This window comes from Cyanistes caeruleus, chromosome 6 (assembly GCF_971803275.1).
Source record: "Cyanistes caeruleus chromosome 6, bCyaCae1.hap1.1, whole genome shotgun sequence".
Lineage (NCBI taxonomy): Eukaryota > Metazoa > Chordata > Aves > Passeriformes > Paridae > Cyanistes > Cyanistes caeruleus.
Genome location: NC_141706.1, coordinates 41,499,772 through 41,513,760, shown reverse-complemented (window position 1 = coordinate 41,513,760; position 13,989 = coordinate 41,499,772). Strand labels below are relative to the sequence as shown.

Below are 13,989 nucleotides of genomic sequence, written 5' to 3'. Positions count from 1 at the left end.
CCCGGCCCGGCTGGGCGCGGGCCCGTCCCGGCAAAGGGCGCGGCCCGGCCCGCCCCCGCGCCGCGCACGGCGCCAACAGCCCGAGCGGCGGCACCACCTCGGCGGCGCTGGGCTGGGCTCCCCCCGCGCGTCTTTCTCGCCGCCTTTTCCTGTCTGTATCCTCCCCGGTCCTCTCCCCCATCCCCCCCGCCATTTTCACCCGGGAGGAGCTCGGCGGGACTTTCCTGAAACTTCGCGGGGAAACTCGCCCGGCGCCTCCGGGGCGGCCGCAAACTTTTCGCGGCGGCGCCCGACTCTGCCCCTCCGTCCCTGACTCCTCGGCTCCGGCGGGAAGTTTCCGATGAGCGCCCCTCCGCTGATCCGGCCGCCCAGCCCGCTGCCGCCGCCGGGGGCTGCTGCCGGCGGCGGCGTCGCCTTCCACCTCCAGATCGGGCTGAGCCGGGAGCCGGTGCTGCTGCTGCAGGACTCCTCGGGGGACTTCAGCCTCGCCCACGTCCGGGAAATGGCTTGTTCCATCGTAGACCAGAAGGTAAGAAGCAGGCCCCAAAGCGAGCCCCCTCCCGCCATCCCGGACCCGCTGCCCTCGGGCGCTGTTGTTGGCTGTGAACTTTCCTTTCCCGGCGGCTCTGCTCCGGGGATAAACGAAACCCATCCCAACTTCAGTCGGCCCCACTTCCTTCCCCCCGGCGCCCCACTTGTGTCCCTGCCGCGCCCCCCACGGCCCCGGTGCGGAGGAGGCTCTGTGCGGGATGCTCGCACGGGAGCGGGACTTTTGTTTGGCTGGCAGGAGATGTAGGTGGCTGTGCGAGCTGAAAGCCGTTATTGAAAACAAACTCCGGCCGGATCTAGCCGCTGTTTTTCAGTGCTGCGGAAGGGGGGGCGCGGGGGGCAGAAAGCTGTCAGCTGTGATGGCAGCGCGGCGCCCCGGGGCAGTTCACGCTATCCCGGCCTCTGCCGGGAAAGGAAAGTTTCCAATTAAAAAAAAAAAAAAAAAAAAAAAAAAAAGAAAAAAAAGAAAAAGAAAAGCAACAAGGAAAAGTAACAAGGAAAAACCAACCCCGAGAGCCCAGGATTCAAAGCGGCGCGCAGCGCTTCGCACGCCTTTCCTTGTGCCGGGCAGCCCGGCAGAGCCGCCGGACGGTGCGGGGCCGTGCGGGCGGGCGCTGCGCCGGGGACAGGCTGCGCGGTGGCGCAGGGGACCGGCCCCGGCAGCTGGCAGGTGGCCGCGGCACGGAGGGGACTGAGCCAGCCCTGCCGGCGGGCGGCGGTGGCCAGCGGGCCGGCGGGCACGGAGCCGCGCTGCCCGCGGGGCTGGCACGCACCGCAAGCCCTCCGGAGCGGCACCATCGCCAGGCGCAGCTCACCTGCGCTTCCCTAAAATTCGCGCTATGCGATGAAATCCACCGGGCTTCTGCCTGAGCCACCGCTGCCTTTGTCTTGTCTGATTTCTCTGTTTTAACAATCGTGTTGTAGAATAAAGTTTTACTTTATTTGTTGTTTGTTGTGTGAAAGGCCCAGGTAAAAGTATCATAGTGATTGCAAAGGACTAAAAAAGCAAGCCTAAATATTCGGGATGACTATAATGGAAAATAATTGTCTTCCTCTTCCCCCTTGTTTTTACTGAGGTAAAGTAATTTCAGGCAGGGATTATTTATTTATTAAAAAAAAAAAAAATAGCTTTGCCTTACATCTCTTCATAGATCATCAGCCTGAACTTCACTGAACAGTGGAACTTCTTTTTTGTTGAAGAGCAACTAATGAAGTGTTTTCAGAAAAGTATAAAACATGCATCCTTATTTCTAAGTTTTGCATTCTTCATAGTTTAAGAAATGGCTAGCTGCTTTTTTTAAATTAAATTTTGGACAAAAGTGTATCCCTTCATGTTACAATATTTTTTTTTAAAGCTAGGCCAACACTTGTCACTTGGTCACATATGTGTCTGAAACATCTTAAATACTTTTCATGTTTCGCCATTCAGAAGTTATTGTGCTAGCAATAATGGAAAAGCTAAGATTATTGTATTTATTGCTTCTATTTATTGTTTTTGAGTAGTTTATTAATTAATGGGCTTACTGTAAGCTTGATTTTAAACCTCATTTCCTAACAATGTACCATTGTGTAGAGAAAACTAAACGTGCTGGCCTGTGCTCAACAGTCAAACTTACTTGAGTGAGTACTGACATAAAAATTTTGAACATTGGTTTGTTGCAGTTTCTTAATTGCATGAAAGAGAGCATCATGTAGCTGCTTCTCTGCAGGGCACACTTGAATGAGGAACTTTCTTCTAGTCGCAGTTTCTCAGAGCTGAGATATCTGCTTTCCCAAGGCTGTCAAGAGGGAAGTGGCTCAAAGAAAGGGAAAACTGGAAGAAATATAGGCTTTGGTTTGTTTGTTTTTATTTTCTTGTTAAATGGTGGCCTCTACCTCCTCCACCCTGCAGAGCAATTTGTATGTTGTTTAGTCCTTAGAGCCTCCATTTTTAGCTTAAGGCTGCAATTGTGTCTACATACATGATTTTACTAGCATGCATTGTTTCACTAAACCTGATGGGATTGTTTGCGTATTCAAAGTTACTTGGCATACTGGCAGAGACTTTAAAAAAAATTATGGGCTATCTAAAACTGTTACGAGGTAACTATTTGTGTGTTGTGGGTTCATGATTTTATCTTTTCCTGAAATGATTTGCAATGGTGTCTACTCTTGATTTTATAACAAAGATGTATTTGCTTATCACAGTCAAGCAGGAGACTATATTGTGCAGAATTTTATACTGAAATCTCATGCTATTTTTGAAGTTTCTCTGGGTGTGTAAAATAGTGATCAACCAGGTGACAATTTCCTTCCACACTTTCTGTTTGGTCTGGATTGTTGAAGCAGTATGTGAGGATGAGAAACTGTGGTTTTGTTTTTCTCAATGGTTGTTATTTAGACTGCTAAAATCAACACTGTGTCTGTGGTGTGCTGTTAAATATTTAAGCAGTTGTCTTGTACACAGCTTTATTTTAGGATTGTGCTGACTTTTCTTCAGTATCAAGAGTCAGATGATCTGTTTATAGGGAACCTCTTCCGTGGTAGTGTGGGCATACCTGATTTGAGATGATTATGACCCTTACTCTGCACAGGTTTATACATCCACTTAATTTACTTCTGCTCAAAATTTATGTTAAGTTGAAATAATCTTCTAAAACTGTGCAGAGTGGAGCATATGTAGGTCTGAGTAGGATGGTAATGCAGTGTGTGTATGTATATAGATATATTTATGTGTGTATATGTGTACAGACCCTCCCTATTTCTGTATCTTTATATGGTGGTTTTGTATATAAACAATGTACATGTGGGTTCACTTGTATAAAACTTAATGCTATGTGTAATTGAGAAGTTTATATTTCCTTATAAACATGTATTTGCGTTTACTTACATTAGAGTACTCTAAACTTTTGCACTTCTGATGCTGTTTAGGTTTTTAATTTTGGTAGAGGGTATAATTATATTGATGATCTAATGTACTTGATGTGAAAAATGGAATGAGCGCAGTGTGGCTTTTTCTCTATTTTACATGAGAGACATTCTTACAGAAATTTTATCCTGAGATAACTATAAAGGCACTTTCTTTACAAATCTGAAGATTAAATTGTACATACCGATTTCTGGCATAAATTCAAACATGTTTAAATCTGTTAAGAACTGTTCTGAAGACAACAAAATTTGATTCCTTTGAGTTTGTGAGTTTTGTTTGCCTAGCTTACAGTGACATGAAAAACGAGAGTTGTCAATGTGGGGTTATTTTTTCTTCAGTTAAAATGGATCTTTAGCATTTAAATGATGACATAGTTGACAAGAAATGAGGATCAACTTTAAAATATGTGCCAGTGTTTGACTTCTAGGCTGACTCCCCCACCAGAACAGTGGGAGAATACTGTAAAATATGATCTTTGTTTTCTGAAGATAAATAGTGTGCATTATTGCCCTTTTTGAGTTAGCTGCAACAATAAAACCACTTTTCCAGGACAAAAGTGTAATCCAGGGCGCGCTTTAATTATATGGAATGACCATGTTACCAAAGAATTTTTATACTAAAAAGACAAAGAAAGTAATCTTTATACAACTTTTTAATACAAAGCCATGGAAGTTTACTTCAAAGGGGATATTATTATTTGTATTTTTTGTTTATTGAAATTCTTTGTCATTGCTATTGCTCACATATGATGAGTTGGGATACTGTAGTGATGTTGCAGAAACTTTGAGTTTTCAAGTAAATACATAAGGCAGTGTTCTTTGATTTGAGAATGCAGATTTTATAAAATAGCTCTTAAGTCAGCCTTTAAGATTATATGCTGGCTAGGCCTTCAGCACTTGAAGACTTAGAAGTTGTGCTGAATACAAAATCAAATACAGGGAAAAAATTGATCAGAAACAGAGGAAATAAGATTTGAGCTGCATAGGCTGTGTAGTTCAGACTGATTTATAAAAGTAGTATTGTAGATGATTCAGGGGTTTGAATAATTCTGAAATTTTACATCAGGGAAAGAAAGTGATGAAAGGAGAGGCCATTTTGGGAAAGGGAAAGGACAGAAAGAAAAGTACTTGGTTCAAGTAGCATACTGCAACTGGAAAACTGCCCAGATTCACCTTTATGTGAGGTTATCTGGTGTTAAATTAGGAGAATTGCTACAAATCTAATGAAGAGCCGTTTTAAGAGTATTCCTGATAATTGAACCAAACACATTCAGGAACAGGTATGCATCCACTTTTGCTTCTAATTATAAGTCATTGTAACTTGTCATTATAAGGAAAACCTAACTTATTCTTAAATGAACTCAGTTTTGTTTTCTCAGTCTGGAATCTCTTGTGGTTTGAGCAAAGAAAGGAGAAAACCTTTTCCAAAGGGTGATGTGAAAATATATTTATCTTTTTCTACAATGTTTTTAAGCAGTCATGGAAAACATGTGGGGTTTGTTTATATGAATGATGGGGGTTTTGTTTGCTTGTGGATGTTTTTTGTTTGTTCGCCCCCCCGGCAAACCTACACATTCTCCTAAAATAATTACGAGCCTGGTGGTAATGAAATCAATTCCTTTAGAGTCAGATAGGGACTCAGTGTACATGAGGTACTATAGAGATTTTTAGCTTCAGGATAAAGGGAAAAACAGTCAGGTTTTTACCATGCTGACCAAGAGTCACATATCTTCATTCAAACATACAAATGTAAACATTCCATGTATTCACAAAGCTGTTGTCTGTAGTCACAGTCTTTATATGTTCCAGAAAAGTTTTTATAAATGTGATGTTTATTTGTGATAGTTAAATTCTCATGGTGTCTTTTGCTGGTGTGCACTGGTAACAAAGTGTTAATTTTTTTTTTATACGTGAAGTGAGTTTTTCTCAGCACCAAATGCTTTCCTCTGTCTGTGTTGTGGAAGTACCTAGTTGTTAAATTGAATTTTGGAAATGCAGGGTGCCTTGTTATCATCCACATAAAAATTTTCCAAACTTAAGGGAGAGTTTTGATGTTTAATCTTTTATTGACTTCACATTTATTGTTCTCCAGCCTGGAAACTGTAAGTTGCTGTGTGTAACATTAGTTTGTGGCTTAATTAAAGTTACTTTTGGACCATATCTGAGAAGACACTAGTAAAATATAAATTCAGTGAAAGGGAGTCAGTCTGAATTAGTTTAAAGAAATTAGAGTTTTTAAGAAACGTTTACTCTGTTATGAAATCTGTCATGCATACAGATAAAGAAAATGGGTCTAATACCAAAAACCTGCATAGAGCATTTGAGAATTTCCTAGCTAATGATTGAAGACTATTGAATGTATTGTCATAGAATAAAAAATTAGATGGAGCTCTAGATAGAGGACAGGCTTGTAACCAAAGCACTTCACATCTTGATGTTTAAATGAATTACAAAAGGAATGTGTTGATCTTGTGTTATTTCCACTGATGATTTCCCTAGGAAATACATAATTTCCATAATCATTTAAGGAAAGTAGAAGATGAATAGGCATATGAAATACTTTTCTCACTGCTGATGAGATTCACCTCTGTTGCCAGAGGAAGGATGGAATTTAATGAATGAAGTTGCAAAATTTCCCAGACAGAGGTGCCATGTGGAAATAGTATGGCATGTGATCAGTGAATTTGAAATAGCCAAGGTTTGATTGTCTATCCCATAGAAGACTTAGTGAGTGTAAACCACCTGATGACCTGAGAATGCACAGAAAGCTCAGTGTGTCCTGAGAGTGTGGTGGGTTTGTGGTTGTATGTAGTGATCCCTGCTGTGGATTGTGTGAAACACCCTGCTATGTGTCAAATCCCTGTAGGGATTTGTGCAGACTTTGACCATAGATGTTTTCCTCTGACTTTCAGAAATCTCTCACAAATATCTGAAACTAATTTGTTCCTCTTACCTAGATTTTCTTTTCCCTGCTCTGTGTTTGGAGAAATCTGCCTGTATGTGTATGTTTTACTGTGGTTACTTGCAAGGAAACAAACACGCTTAGTAAAGTCTGCATATTGTCACTTGGTTTCTTATTTTTACTGTATTTTGTATATGAAACTATTTCAGTTAACAACTTCTGCCAAATGTGTGTTTGGTTTTTTTTAGTGATTATGCTAGCAATTATTTTTAAGATACTAAAACGTAGAATTAAAAATTACTATAGAGACAAGTCTCGGTCTCAGTGTACTCTGTGTGTATCTCAATCTGTGATAAACACATGTGTTGTTTGTAGATTTTTAAGTTACAGTTGTGTAGGTCATCTCTGTCTTCTTAACTGGTTGGCATCAGACCTGTTTATGTTGATGTTATGTAATATGGTTGCACTTACATAGTTGCAATCAAGTATATAATTAAAATATCTCTTTCAAGTGTTTATCTGAAGTGTAGGTGAACTGCCCTCTAAAATACTTGATTAATCTTCCCTGTAGAACAGTGTGGCTGTATATATAGTATGTCTTTAGTCAGTGCTACAAGTCAGTTGACTTGTATGTCTCACTGCTTGGAGGAGGACTTCCCTTCCTTCTGGTGCTACTACATACCTTTTGCATACTGTCAAATTGTCATTTGTAAAGGCTTCCTTATGGTGTGTTCTGGTAAAATCATAGAATGATTAGTGCTTGGAAGGCACCTTAATAATCACAAAATTGCAGAAATTTTGTACTAAATTACAAATGTAATTTTAAATGTAAAAATTTAAATTAAATGTCATTTTTAAATGTAAAAAATGTACAAAATTACAGTTCTATTGCTCAGAGATGGTCTCTGGGCTTCAGGTGTACACTGGCAACTCATTTTGGGCTTTTTGGTCCACAAACATCCTGAAGTCTTTTTCCCCAGGGCTAGTCTTGCTCCCTTCTCCATCCAGGCTGTACTTGTGCTGGGATTGCATTGACCCAGGTGCAGAGTCTTGCACTTGGCCTTATTGGCCAAACTTCCTGAGGTTTGCAGAAGCCCCCATCTCAAGCCTGTCAGGGACCCTCTGGATGGCATCCCTTCCCTGCAGGTTGTCAGCTGCACCACGTAGCTTGGTGTCAGCAGCAAACCTGCTGAGGGTGCTCTCAGTCCCATTGTCCATGTCACCGACAACGTTCAAAATGCCCATCTCAGTACCAGCCCTGAGGAACATCCACCCCTCACTGCTTTCTGCTGGGTATTGAGCTAGTCACTGCAACTCTGAGTGCTACCATCCAGCCAAATTTTGTCTACTGAGAGGTCCATCCATTAAATCCACATCTCTCCATCATACAGAGGAGGATGTCATGCAGGACAGCGTCAAACTGCTTTGCAAAGTCCATGTATAAAATATCCTCTGCTCTTCCCTCATCCTCTGCTGCTCTAACTCCATGGCAGAAGGCCACCAGATTTCTCAGGTATGATTTGCCTTTAGCAAATCCTTGTTAGCTATCACCAATAACCTTATTATTTTCCATCTGCCTTAGCATAGTGTCCAAGAGGAGCTGCTCCATGATTTTGCCAGGCACTGAGATGAGAAAATAATTGTTTCATTTTTCCATATCAGACTTGAGTGTCACTTTTGCAGGATTGATTGTGGGGGTTCTGCTAGAAAGGCTACCTAAATTTTGTTATTGTGTCTCGCTACAAAAGAAACTGCTCTGCTCTGACATCCCTTTTGTTTACATTTTCCTGGCTTGTGGTTTTGGTATGAATGTCCAGGATTTTGCAGACCAAAACATATTTTCACAGATTTTCAACTTTTTTCTTCTTTGTACACTTTTGGTACTGCTAAAGGAGCTCTTGCTTTTTGAGACTTTTCTTTCTTTTTAAATCTTTCTATCTGGGAAATGGTTTAAAATGATGGCAGACTTGTTTTCATTCAAAAACCATGTTTATGATTAAAATAAATTGTGCATATCAGCTTTTGATCTTTTAAAGTATAAAATATTGACATATGCACTTCAAGTCAGCTACTTCATGAAGCAGATTTTTGCTTTCTAAATGCTCTCTTAGTTTTATCTGCTGAAACAACATGGAAGGGTAGTGTAGTGTACCACACTACGTTGAGATAATACTGTGGATAGATATATTGCAGTGATTTATGCATAGACATAAAGTTAGGCATAAATTCCAGTGTATATCTCTTTAGTCTACTTTCTCTTCCTCCACCTATTTGTGGCTTCCTTTTTCTTGTTCCTTGTATGTGTTTTCTTCTTCAGCTGAGGAAAACTTAGTCAAGAGGTAAGCTTTCGCTTCTCCAATTCTACAGTGTCTGTGCTGGTGTTGCGATTGTATTGCTTACATGGCCTGTTGTCTTCTGTAGTCAGAACCACATCAGAAACAGTATTATGACATTCAAGGTAGAACATAGGTAATTGTTTTGATAAAAATTTATCAAATTTTATTATTTTTTTTAAATTAAGAAACATGAATATACATCATCTAATCTGGTTCTTGGCTGCTTCCTAAGAGAAGAGGCATTATGAGAGTTTTGTTACTGGTGGGCATAAAAAGGTCTTCCCAACGTGACTTTAGGCACAAGGTGTACACAGAGATCTACTGGGAGAAGCTGCAAACCATGACCACAGTTGCCAGCTCTAAACCTCTAAGTTGTACATTTTAAAAGAGCTGTCTCTGAACGTGTCCTGTGTAGTCTGAAAGCGTGTTCTATTTCTTCTTCAAATTATTTTTTAAAAAGTCAACCTTGAGAAATTATTTTTTCCAAGTGTTAGAAATATTTTTTGTCAATATCTTGTCAGATGAAAAAGCACAGGCAAGACACAGCGGGGTTTGGGAGAAACATTCTGGCTATGAGGCAATTTGCCTGAAAGATGCTTGTCCTTAAAAATGTCAGCTTACCTATTGCCTGATCTTTCCTCCTGAGAAATCCCTTTACATAAAAATAGAAATTATTCATGTATGTGGGCTCTAGTCAAGCATACTCTGCTCTCCCTCTTGGCAGAACTGTATGCCCTTATGTAATTTATGGGTGCTAGGCTAGGGAGTGTATTCAGAAACATTTCTGAAAGGCCCATAGAACCTTGGGCCACAACAAGTTAAACATCTTAAATAGTGTTATTAATCCATGGTGTGAGGGTCTGTGCCATGAAGGAAACCTCGCTGATGACAGTATGACTTGGTGTTTTCAGTTTAGCTGTAATAATTTTCCCATTTTGCTCCGAAATTCAGCCCCTTCTGCATCAGCTTTTAAGGGCTGGGTTACAGGTTTGCTGTCTGTTTATGTGGTAGGACTCTAGGTGTGCTGACCACTCTCTCTAATGTTGTAAGTGCTGGTCTTACCTCTCTGAGGGTTACATGTTGCCACCCAAAGTCAAACACATCTAGGAAAATGTGAAAATGGCATACCAGAATAATAAAAACACATGTACTGTAGATATGTGAAAGGTTGAACTCATGTCTTTGTTCTGTTATTTTTGTTATACTTACCTCTAAATAGAAGGAATGCAGCAAAATATGTAGAATATGAGTAGGAGTCTGTTCAATTCCAAACCCACAGAGTTTTCACTGCATTTTTTCCTAAAGAGTTGGCTGTCCTACACTTAAAATAAAAAAAAAAAAAAGTTGAGTGAAAATTGAAACAATCTGGTCAAAGTCTGTGTGGCTTGTGTAGGGATGGAGGGAAGTAAGTTAGGGGGAAAGATCTCTTGATTTTAGACTATGTGATTTCCTGATTTCTGGAGGAAAATTAGACCTTGTTTTCTGTATGTTATTCTTCTCATGTAACAGAATGTCTGCAGACCATTTTGTCACAAGGCAAGTGATCATAGCAGCAAGAGTCCAGGTAACTATAACATATTGTCAGGCAGAAAATATAGTAAAATCAAATAGTTCAGGAAATAAAAATACTTGTCTTCTACATCTAGAAATATCTCTCTAGTATATCTTTATGTTTATGATCATGTATCATGCCATGTGGGCTTGACCCAGGGATTGACGTTTTTCAAACCTTACAAAGAAATGCCAGTGTCCTGACTTTCAGTTCTTCAACAGTCATCCAATGTAAACCTCCTCTTTCTTCTTTCATTTGACTACTTTTATTTAGGATCTCTCACAAAACTGGAGAGGTTTTGAACTCTATTCTGGTGCTAAATTGGTTCTTGATGTGAATCTTAAGAGTTTACAAAGCTGATGGAACTAAACTCTTCCAGCTGGTGACAGAGGCTGAAACCAAGAGCTGAGAGTTACGGTTTGAAAGAGATTCAGATTGGACATTGGGTAAAAAGCTCTTTGATAGGAGAGTAGTGCAGTATTGCAGCAGGTACCCAGAGAGAGAGTGGAGACTTCCTCCTTTGTTTTTGGACTTGGGTAAACATAAGAGAGAAGTTAGACTAGATAACTTTCAGAGGTTCTGATGTTTCAATGTTTTTCAGAGTATGTAGTGAATCTTTGTTTATATTTGTCCATTTGTTACATTAATGCCTAACAGATATTAGTTGGCCTGCAGTACATTATAGCCTCAGTATATATTGCTATATTTTTTATGCACAGGGGAGAAATCCCTCCCTTTAGTACTTTGCAGTCAAGGTGTACTGGACAGCTGGTGATTACACCACATCTTGAACTGCATTGAATAATATCTCAACATATAAACCCAGCAGTTTATTAGCAGTATCTTTGAAAAAAACTCCTATGAGAAATCCATTTTGGGTGGTTGGCAAAAGCACGGTAATCCCTTAGGGAAAATTGTTAATAAAAATTGTTAATAAAAACCACACCAACAGATTAGACATAAAAAATAGTCAGAGGAATGTCCTGCTGAGTTACCTATTGTTATGGAGTGGTGATGGGTTGGTGTGTGCAGATTTAAGGAAGGATTGATACAATTAAGTAACACACCCATCTCCTGCAAAATTTGTTTCAAATGGAACAATGTGTGACTTTTTAAGGAAGGAAGATGATGCACTGCTTGAGAAGTGAGCTGATGAGTACATGTTTATTTTTCTGTCTTTGCAGGGAGGACATGTACATACTAGAGATGTTTTGCAGGGCAAAAGATGCATTATTTAGAGCTCACCTTGCTGTTAGGGCTTAGCGGGAAGACCAAGGTAACAGCCGAGCTAAGATTGATGTTGTACTGCTTCTTGTTTTAACTCCTCTTTCACCTGTGCCCGTTTTTTCCTGTGCTTCTTAACAGGCTCTTCTTGACTGATGGCATTATGTAATTGGGCATCTAAAGTTAATATCATGGACTGGTAGACAGTTGAGTAAACTAAGGACACGCAGTCCAAACTAAAATTTGGCTGCTGATTTTTCAACATACTTTAATATGTTCTTAAACTGTGCATTCACAGTCAGCACGTATGTGCAATTGTATATTTAAATTAAAGAATGTTAGCACTATTTCATACTGCAGTCACATAATTTTGTTAAATACCTTGGTTTACCCAGATGTAAATAATTTACGTTGTTAAAAAAGGGGGAAAAATTGTGTCAGTTTAAAAAAAAGTTTTAAAAAAATATTGAAACTGCGCCTTATGATAACTACACTTCTAAATATTAATAACTATTTCCTGTTAATCCAAGAATGATGCCATTTTTTGATTCCAAAATTTGCATTCAGATTCTTATGAAATAATGATGAGCCAGCTCTGTGACAATTTGAAAACACATGAAGCTTTAAATTAGAATGATCTGTATTTTTATTCTTTCTCTGGATGTCAGTGGGGGAATGGCAACAAATGACAGGTGAATTGAGCGGACACTATTGAAAAAATTAGATCTTGTTTTTTTCTGAGAATAAAGTTGCTTTTTATTCTTTTGTCCCTGCCTCCTCATGCCAAGTTTTTTTTTTCATATTTATCAAGTTCAGTTACATTTGATGAAAAACTAGTAAAGGCAAAGAAAACTTAGTTCTGTTTTTTTCACAGAGCCCAACCACAGAGTTCTGGTTAAAACAAGGGGCCAAGTAACCTTGATGAAGGTAGGCTGCCTTGGACTTCAGGCTTTTAGTTTGGAGAGAATTCATATGGGATTCAAAGATTTCCACAGGCTGAAGCATAGAAAACTTTGTGTCAGAATTCACAAACTGTTGTGAGACAAATACATTGTAAATCAAGCTTTATTATTACTGGGTTAAATGGATGCAAATAATTTGGCATCCTTGGATTTAATTTTGCCTTCTAATTTGCTTCAGCAGATAGCACTAAAGAAGCTTGTTAGTAGGTTCTCTAGTTACATGTAAATTCTTATATACTGGTAGAATATTGATATCCTTTCCTAAATTAGTTGTTTATTATTGATCACATCACTGTGCTGCTGTTGTACCCAGCACTGCATGTTTACTCAGCTTACAGGACTGGCTCTGTGGGTAGTACAGTGATGTAAAGATGAAATAGAACTTCTTGCAGGTTTAGCTAGCTTTTTTGAGCTTTCCTGTGATACATGCAGTGTTTGAAAGTTTAATTCTGAAATCAATTTAGACTGATTAGAGGTATAGAAAGAGAAGTTAATAAATGATATAGAAGTTCTATTAAAGATCTAAGTTAGTGATCTGTTCTAGGCAATATTCTCAGTTTTTACTGTCTTACTCTGAGACTTCCCCCTTTTCCCCATCTACTCCGCAGTGTATTTGGTCTCTATGCTCTGCTTTTGAAGTTTGGATTACTTGGGTTTTGTATGATAGCAAGGATTTCTGAGTAGTGTTTAAGTCATTTACAGGGCTGCCAAGTGCAAGTGAAGTTTGGTGCACTCAGCCCAAGAAAGCTTTGGGTAGCAATTTTGTGGAGAAAGGTGGATAAATGGCCATTGAAGATTTCCCTGATTAGGTGTTTTACTGTAAGTGAACAGTGTATTGGCAACTGTTGTCCCTGCTTCTAGGTAATGATCAACTGATAATGTTTGTTAAATACAAAAAGAAACCTTAAAGCCTTTGAATACATACATTGAAGTAAATTGTCTTGGTGAGGGGAGTAAGTTTTTTTATTCTTTTAGTTGAAATTTTGTTCAGGAAAAAAAAGTGAAGCACTTTTGTTCTTCTGTTCTTCCTGTAATATGTATATATCTGCTCTTGTGTCTTCAGTTATGTGCCAGTTTGTAGAACAGCCAGGTAAGCGAGCTACTATTGCTACAAAAACCAATTTCAGCTAGAAGCTCTAGAAACAGGGGCATAATTTGGAAGTGGTTATTTGTCTTAGTTGATATTTGTTTTCTTTTAACAGGGGAAAATAAAAAATACCTTCCACCACTTTACCTGTATTTATTTTCACATTGCTGTTTCCTTGTGTGCAGACTTGCTTATGTTGCACAAACACTGTTTGTCTTCCACCCTCTGCTTTCTGAAACTGCATTGATGTGTCTCAGCTGTCTTTTCTTCTGCCAAATCCCTAACTAATGACAAAATGGTGCTTTAAAAATTAATCACACTGTTTCTGGGGGAATGAAAGAGTGATCTGCATGTAATCACTTTATCTAAAGAGAGGAAAAATAGTGAAACACATAAATTAAAAGTACATAAAAAACCTTAAGATTTAGAAGTGTGTACACTGCTGTATTTTGTTAAAAGTTCCTACAGCT

The 13,989-nt window shown here is 39.4% G+C and overlaps 1 protein-coding gene across 2 annotated transcripts in view; it reads left to right on the top strand.

The window, feature by feature from the left end:
- The first annotated feature begins 34 nt into the window (after positions 1-34).
- The window catches only part of PRKD1 (protein kinase D1), a 116,455-nt gene continuing 102,500 nt past the window's right edge, over positions 35-13,989 (top strand). For both annotated transcript variants that reach the window (XM_086891737.1, XM_086891735.1), the window contains exon 1: positions 35-529. In XM_086891737.1, coding sequence (XP_086747863.1) covers positions 341-529 — 189 coding nt within the window. In that variant the 5' untranslated portion in view covers positions 35-340. The remainder of the gene's footprint in view (positions 530-13,989) is intronic.